This window comes from Echinops telfairi, unplaced genomic scaffold, assembly GCF_000313985.2.
Source record: "Echinops telfairi isolate 266 unplaced genomic scaffold, ASM31398v2 ScPeMD7_7458;HRSCAF=8496, whole genome shotgun sequence".
NCBI lineage: Eukaryota > Metazoa > Chordata > Mammalia > Afrosoricida > Tenrecidae > Echinops > Echinops telfairi.
Window position 1 is genome coordinate 28,667,685 of NW_022111358.1, and position 8,301 is coordinate 28,675,985.

Genomic DNA, 8,301 nt, shown 5'->3' on the forward strand with positions numbered 1-8,301 from the left:
CCCCTCCCTCCCTGCTCTCCCCACCCTCATGAGCCCTTGATAATTTATAAATTGTTTATTTTGTCATATCCTGCCCTGTCCGACGTCTGCCTTCACCCACTTTTCTGCTGTCCATCCCCCAGGGAGGATGTCACATATCGATCCTTGTAATCCGTTCCCTCTTTCCAACCCATTCTCCCTCTACTCAATTTGAACCAATTATTATGAGGCAATTTACAACACTCAACTAGTAAAATACATTTATACAATGTGTTTTTAAAAATGATCAGATTATTATAGGCATGGTCTCCAGATATAAAATATCGAGTGAGAATCCTTTGATCGGTTAGTGTACCCAATAAACCCTATTGCATGAATACTTTATTCAGACGTGCTTAGATGGTGTCAATTGCCTTTCCACAATGTAAAAGATATCCTCCTTGATACAAAGAAGACATGAAATTAAGCTGTAATCTCTGTCTGATAGGTACTTACACAAGACATACACAGTGGAAAGAGTTTGGCAATTATTTTGAAGTGTCTTGTGAATTGTAAACAAAATAATAATTGTTTATTGAAGTCCCATCCATGTCTAATGAAAGAGGAGATAATACTAGTGATTACCATTCACTGAATGCCTACGGCCTGAATGCTCTCTAATTGTGATCTCGTTTATACTTCACGCGGACTCTCTGAGGGGCACACAATTTTTCTTCATTCTTTAGACATGCGGTAACTGAAGCCCAGAGAGACTGACGTCATACAGTCTCTCCTAGAATGTTCCCGGAAGGTGGGAAGAAGCATTCCATACCTTTTCTCACGCTGCCTCGTTGACTAGAGGATTTCTTACACCTATGACAACTCAGCAAACATGTATATTTCCAGTCTAGATGCTGCCTTATCCCTGCTATCCTTCTTGACAGCTGTCATATCCAAAATGAATCCCGAAAGATGTCTATACCTCTAACTTCCAGGGGACTGTAAATATGCACACTTACTGTGGAAAGTGATCCAAGGCTACCTCCAATCTTGGGAGTAAAGATTCCCTGCCCTCCAGCAATCCCTCGGTGGGGTATCTATCTAAAGAAGTGAGAGACATATGCACGCCCGTGTTCGTCGCAGCACTGATCACGATTGCACGACAATGAAAGCCACCTAAAGGCCCATCAGGAGAAGAAGCTGTGGGACAGATCCCAATGGAACACTGTGCATCGCTCAAAAACAGTGACGGAACCACAAAGCACCTCTTGCCATGGATGCATCTGGAGAGCATTCTCTTGTTCAGCCAATGACAAGAGGACAAATATGATAGGAGATCACTGTTTTAAGGGGTGGGGGCAAGGTGGAGACTTTCATAGAAAAGGAACAGCCTTTGGAGCGTGCTCAAGGGGCAGGACAAGGGCAGGAGGACAGAGCCATGGGGTAGACGTTTTACGGGTGTTGACTTGGGTGAGGGGAAGGTGGTGACTGACAGGCGGGAGAAAGGAAAGGAAAGAGCAGGGTTGGGCAAGCTGAGGAGGGTTCATTAGGAGTTTCACGGTGGAAGGCACAGTTTACTATCTGAAATGGAAACCTCCACCTACGTTGCAACAAGGGAAGATACAATGGAGGGGAAAAGAAAAAACGTTGACATGTATGTGCCTCTGATTTGAGTTTTATATACTATTAGCATCCGACGTTATATCTCTGTCCCCAGCCTTCTGTAAATCCCCCGAGGTCTGCGACGGTTCTTTATTCATATCCAAACCACAGTGCCTCTCAAACTCCTACATGAATGTTTGTTGAGGGAATGTGAGAATTAGTGAACAGCACCAGGCATTTTCTCACCCTTCAGCATAGTCTATGTCCTTTAGACGGATGGAGAGGAGAAGAAAGAGCATTAGACAATGGGAACAAAGCTGACTGGGAAAAAACTTTTCATTTTTCATGGGGTAAGGAATAGGTCTCGAAGGTATGTGAAGGAGTCCCCCCCCAAACGGATTTGTTCAAAGTTATATATTTACTTTTTTATTTTTGACAAAACAACCTTATCACTTTCAAAGGTCTCTCCATTACACTTCATGTATTTGTCAAGTCTGTGATTCCATTCTTGGAAACATTCATTACTTCGACATCATCAAATCGCTGTCCTTTGCTGCCTGCCCCTCCCTCTTCATTCACAGAAACAAAAAGAAGTCAGACGGAGCGAGGTCAGCTGGGTAAGGTGCATGGGGCAAGAGAGGCATATGCTGTGTTTTGCCAAAAACTGGCACACTGAGATGGCTGCATGAGCAGGTGCATTGTCATGGTGGCAAAACCAGTCTCCTGACTACCACAAATCAGGGCTTTTTTGTTGCATACCGTGAAGCTTTCTTTTCGGGACCACAGGTTGAGTGGTTCTCAACCTGTGTGTGAGTCGTGACCCCTTTGGGGGTAGAATGACCCTTTCACAGGGGTCATCCAATTCTTAACCACAGTGATGAAGTAGCAATGAAAATAATTGGAGGGTCACCACCACATGAGGAACTGTATGAAAGGGTCACGGCATTGGGAAGGTTGAGAACCACTGCTCTAAATAGAAAGCTTGATTAATAATATGACCCAGTGGAATGAAGTCCAAATGCACTACTAGTCGACATTTTTGTCTGTTCAGGAAGTTGATGGACATCCAGAATGAGGTTTGTCCTCAATCAACATTTCACATTTTTTGAAACAAGAAAATCATTCATACACTGGAGTTTTCCCCCAGAGCACTGTCCTTGTAAGCTGTGTTTCACATCACAACAGTGTCTGTGGTATTTTTCCCAAGAAGGAAACAAAATTCTACAGCCACACACTGTTCTCTTAAATTGGCCATCACAAAAATGCCAGGCGATGCCACTGGGTGCACTAACTCAGAGCAAGTTGCTCGATGCTCACCTAGTGGAAAAATGCGTACTACTAAAAGCTCTGCTCCGCCCAGAGCAATTCTGTTTTTTCTTTTTTTGGAGGGGGCGGTACCCCCTCATATAGAAAATAACACTGAATGACAGAATGAGGAGAATTTAAGAATATTCTTGAATTTATGCAAAGAGACAGGATTTTATATCTTCACATGGTGGGAAGAAATGTGAAAGGATCCCTTTAGACTTTGTAACAATCATTTGGCTTGGGGGTGACAAGACGCAAGCAAAATATGTGGTTGATAGTTGCGCACTTGGGATGCAGTAGCTATTTCAGTATATTTTATCGGGCTTTTGTTTCTCTGGTTATCAGTATTTCTAAATACTTCACCTTTGGTAAATGGTATCATTTTCTAATTCTTTTCAGAGCTCTCTTTGTTAATGCAGAGGAAGCCAACTGGCATTTGTATGTTGATCGCATGCCCTACACTCTGTTGAATCTTTGATTGGTTCTAATAAATGTCTTGCCGGGTCCTTGGGATTTTTCTTTGTGTTGACTCGCTGTCATTGAGGTCACTCTCCGTGACCTTGTAGGACCATATCGCCTGAAAATAGAGAGCGTGTTATTTTTCCTCTGCCAAATCGGATGTCCGGAATATGCCTTCTTTCACTGATACTCTGGCTGACACTTCCAGCGCAGTACTGAAGTGGTATTAAAGAGCACCCTTGTCTGGTTCCCATTCCCAAGGGGAATGCTCTCATTTTCTTTCTGTGGGGAGCAATGCCGGCTGTTGGATTTGAATGTATGCTCTTTTTCTGTTAAGGGATTTCCTTTCTGGTTCTACTTTGTTGAGTGTTTTTATCAGCAATGGAAGTTGGATTTTGTCAAAAGCCTTTTCTCCATCCATTGATATGCTGATGTCTCTTGGTTCCTTTGTTTCATTTCTGTGGTTGATTATTTTGGTTGTTCTTCTAATGCTGAACTAGCCCTCCTACACCTGGTATAAATCCCAATGGGTCAGAGTGTATTACATTTTGCTATCTTATTGGATTCTATTTGCTGCTTTTCAAACAATTTTATTGACCTATAACTCACCTATCATACAAGTCAATATTTCAGTATATTAAAGAGAGTTGTATATCTATTACCCTGATCGATTTTAGAACATTTGCTTCATTCTTGTAGCCATTGATGGTAAATGACTATTTCCCTCAACTTCTCCTGTAGTAATCCTGCTCAAAATGCTCACTGCTGCAGAGCTGATGCCAACTCATTGTGACCCTACAGGACAGGGTAGCACTGCCTGGGTGAGTTTCCAAGGCTCTTGATGGGAATTGAAAACTCTGTCTTTCTCCTGAGAAGTGACTGGTGGTTTTGAACTTCAGACTTGTGATTAGCAGCACAAAAAGTAACCACCACGCCGCCAATAAGCTCTTAATCTAGGAGCCATCTCAATAGACTCACCTGTCCTGTTTCATTGAAAGCAAGTCATCCACAGAAAAGCAAAGGAAACAAGCAATGACACAACGACACACACCCAGCACGACAACACAATAAAACTCAGGAAAACTTCAGCCTACAAGATAGCAGGCTGTCATAAAAGTTAGAACAAGTTGAAAATTAGTTAAAAGGAAAAATAAGTGTTAAGATGCTAGAATTTACCGAAATGATCTCTGCAATAATCCACATTGCAATGTCCTCTGAGCGGGGGCAAGGTTATTCACATCCTTGGTCAATTAACCTCAGGAATGTAATGGAGATTTGGACCTTGTAGGGGCTCTGTAAATGGATTTAGGGACTTTGCCTTCTGTCAACTGGGAGCTCAGAATTTAAGTGATGACAAGTCTCCCTCTCTGACCTTGTACTTTATTGTTAATCATTCTGCGTGTCCTTCTGTGTGACTTTAGCTGACATCTCACATTATTTAAAATTTTTAAAAAGGTGCGTGTCAAGGTTGTATCCCGGCACCATACTTATTCAGTCTGAATTCTGAGCAACAAGTCAGAGCAGCTGGGTTATAGGCAGAAGAATGCAGCATCAGGTTTCAAGGAAGGCTTGTTAGCAACCTTGACACAACCTTGTTTACTGAAAGTGAGGAGGACTTGAAGCACTTGCTGATGAAGATCAAGGTGCAGCCTTTAGTATGGATTACAACTCCATATAAAATAAACCAAAATCCTCACAACGCAACCAATAAGTGGCACCATGATTAATGGGAAGACAAGGTTGAAGCTGTTAAGGACTTTGTCTTGCTTGGATCCATAACCGATGCTCAAGGAAGCAGCGGTCAAGATGAGAGGACAAGTTGCCTTGCTGCACAAGACGTCTTTAGAGTGTTGAGAGACAGTGATGTGACTCTGAGGACTACGTTGCCCCTGACCCGAGCCATGGTGTTTTCAGTTGCCTCACGTGCATGTGAAAGTTGTAGACAACTGGACCTACCTTGTAGAGGGGTAGTGGGGAGGAGATGGGTCACTTAGGGTTCAGTATAGCAATAATGAAACCCACAACCTTCCTCTAGTTCTTAAACGCTTCCTTCCCTCCAACTACCATGACCCCAATTCTACCTTGCAAACCTGGTTAGACCAGAGGATGCACAGCGGTACAGATGGGAACCGGAAACGCAGGGAATCTAGGACAGATGAACCCCTCAGGACCAGCGGTGACAGTGGCAATACCAGGAGGGAAGTGGGGACAGGTAGAAAGGGGGAATCGATCACAAAGATCTACATATAGCCTCCTCTCTGGGGGATGGGCAACAGAAGGGTGAGTGAAGGGAGACGCTGGGCAGTGTAAGATAAGATATAATAATTATTTATAAATTATTAAGGGTTCATGAGGGAGTGGGGAGTGGGGAGGAAGGGGGATGGGAAAATGAAAATGAGCTAATTGCAGGAACCCAAGAGGAAAGTGAACTTTGAGGATGATGAGGACAAGAAATGTTTAAGTGTGCTTTACACAATTGATGTATGATTGGATTGTGATGAATTGTATGAGCCCCAATAAAATGATTTAAAAAAGAAGAAGAAAGTTAGACATTGAATAAGCAAGGCCAAAGAAGAGTCAGTGCATTTGGCGTGTCATGCTGCTGGAGAATCTTGGAAGTACCACGGACGGCCGAGATGATAAACAAATCTGTCTCCAAACCAGTCTGGCCAGAGTGCTCCTGAGAGGCAAGGACAGCAAGACCTCTCTGCCATTCTTTGGACCTGTCAGGAGAGACTGGTCCCTGAAGAAGAGCATCGTGCTTGTTCAAGTGGAAGGGCAGTGAAGAAGGCCCTGGAGGCCATGGATTGGCACAGTGGCTGCAACCATGGGCTCCCGCACGGGAGCAGTGGTGAGGATGACGCAGGTTGGGCAGTGTTTCATTCTGTTGTGGTTAGCACTGCTGTGGATCAGAACAGACTCGGTGACGCTTAACAATAGTAACAGCATGAGGATAAGGCAAAGAGTATGGCTTGTAGAGTTCCACTGCACACAGATGGACTGATGACAAAGGTGCAATCTTGATAGGGTTCCTTGAAGGCGCATGACAATCACACGAAAATGGAAAATTGCATTGGTGAGACAAAACCCCAGGAACATTATGCAGAAGAGTATTTTCCATCACAGCAGTGCACCTTCTCACTGTCTGAGGGTCGTAAGGGCTGGCCTGTGAGAATTGGTTGGGAAACCTTACCCTTATCACCCTACAGCCATGATCTTGCCCCTTCAGACATTTTTGTCCCACAAACTCAAGGAACAGTTTAAATGAACATGATTTGAGTCCTGTGATAGTTAGGTTTATTGTGCCAACCTGGCCAAAAGGAACATGTGGGCAGAGATTAATCAGGTCGAAGTTTAATTAGAGAGCAAAGAGATAAATGGCTCTGCAAGGCCTGCCCCTGTCTCTCTTGCTCTCTGGTGATCAGAGCAGCATGCTGCTGCTTTAGCTAGTTCTCTGCCTCAACCTGTGTGCTACACTACCTGTGGGCCAAGCCAACCTGTGGATCGTGTTGCTAGAGCTTGAGGCTCCTTCGAGACCTGCTTCACCATGCTGCTGGTGTGTCTAGCGCTTGAGCTTGAGGCTGGTGAATCCTGTCACATTGCATTACTTGAGTTCAATCCCCCATCTGGCCCTGCTTCACTAAGCTCCTGAGCTACTGACTATTGTTGCCCACCGTGCTGTTTGCTGGCTGCAGGCAGGCTCTGCCTGCCTTGCCCGAGGGAGGGCTTTACTGTCTGCCTCATGTCCTTGTACCTGGCAGCCCACATGGGCTGAATGGCTTCCAGTATATTAACTGTTCCACAAAAGAGAGTTGAGCTGAGCCCTCTGTACTGCAGTGTGGACTAATTTGCTGTTATATTACTTTTCCCTGTGTATCTATATAAAATCATAAGTATCCTGGTTTGCTTTCTCTAAAGAACCCTTCCTAACAATCCCTTAAGAAAGCCCAAACTGCTGTTTTGACGTGATGTAAATAGAAGAGTAGAGACTTCTTTTGGGAAAGGTTAGAGAGATGGAAACCCCATCTTCAGGAGTATATAAACCTAGATTTATTTCTTTACTTTTGAATTATTTCATTGTATATTTTTAGGTATTCTTTTTAAATGTCAAATTTTATTGATATTCACAAACCATAAATTTCAATAGGAGGAGACACTGATGGGGGCCTGTATTATCTTTTAAGACTGAGGTCTCAGCATCAACCTCAAGAAAGCAGGTGTCTCTAAACTTCCATAGACAGGATAAGGCTACTTTGACCAGACCAGAATTTCTTCAAGGAAGATATGGGCATTGAAGACTGTTCAAATGGATCATCTCAGACACCCTCAGCCCAACTTGGCCTCTCTTGTCAAGAGAGAACTGATTCGAGGAGCCGCCAACTATCTCTGGAGCTCTGCTGTTCCTCTGATGAAGTCTAGACTCGATCCTCAGTTTGTTCTGCCCTGTGGATTCAGGAGATGAGAGTATATTTATAGGCTGCTATTGACGCCTTCTGGCTTTCAAATATATTCTTTAATTCTGATCTATCACACCCAACCGTTCATTATGACTTTCCAAATCAATGCCTTTAGCTTCTCACATTCACTTTTCCTTCCAATTACTTTCACAGATATATCAGAAAAATGTTGCCCCCCAGAACATTAATTGTTCCCAGTCTTAAAAAAATTACTTTCCTGGTTATTGGGTTATTTTTGTCCACACCAGGCTGAAAATTTCAGTCTTGTTAAGAACGAAAGGGACTGCTGTGGAAAACTAGACTGTTCCTAATGTGATTCCACCTCTATGGTAAAATTGACCAAGTTTCATGGTCTGTCCTAGGTGAAATGCAATGATCCAGACTGAATGTAGAATCTTAAGGAACAGCACAAGCACACAGGATTTTCAAAACAGGAAAATGGTGGTTTATTTTGGCATAAAGGAATGACATTCTTGGGGAGCAGGTAGATTGGGGGAGCAGCAACTGTGAAATAGAA

The 8,301-nt window shown here is 43.5% G+C and overlaps 1 protein-coding gene across 3 annotated transcripts in view; it reads right to left on the reverse strand.

Moving 5' to 3' along the window:
- Positions 1 to 8,301, reverse strand: part of LOC101649095 (keratin-associated protein 4-8-like) — a 26,212-nt gene that overhangs the window by 4,106 nt on the left and 13,805 nt on the right. Inside the window, exon 2 of one of the 3 annotated variants that reach the window (XM_030888166.1) lies at positions 5,272 to 5,283. The exons of the other annotated variants lie outside the window; for them this stretch is intronic. Coding sequence (XP_030744026.1) covers positions 5,272 to 5,283 — 12 coding nt within the window. The remainder of the gene's footprint in view (positions 1 to 5,271; positions 5,284 to 8,301) is intronic. 3 annotated transcript variants of the gene reach the window in all.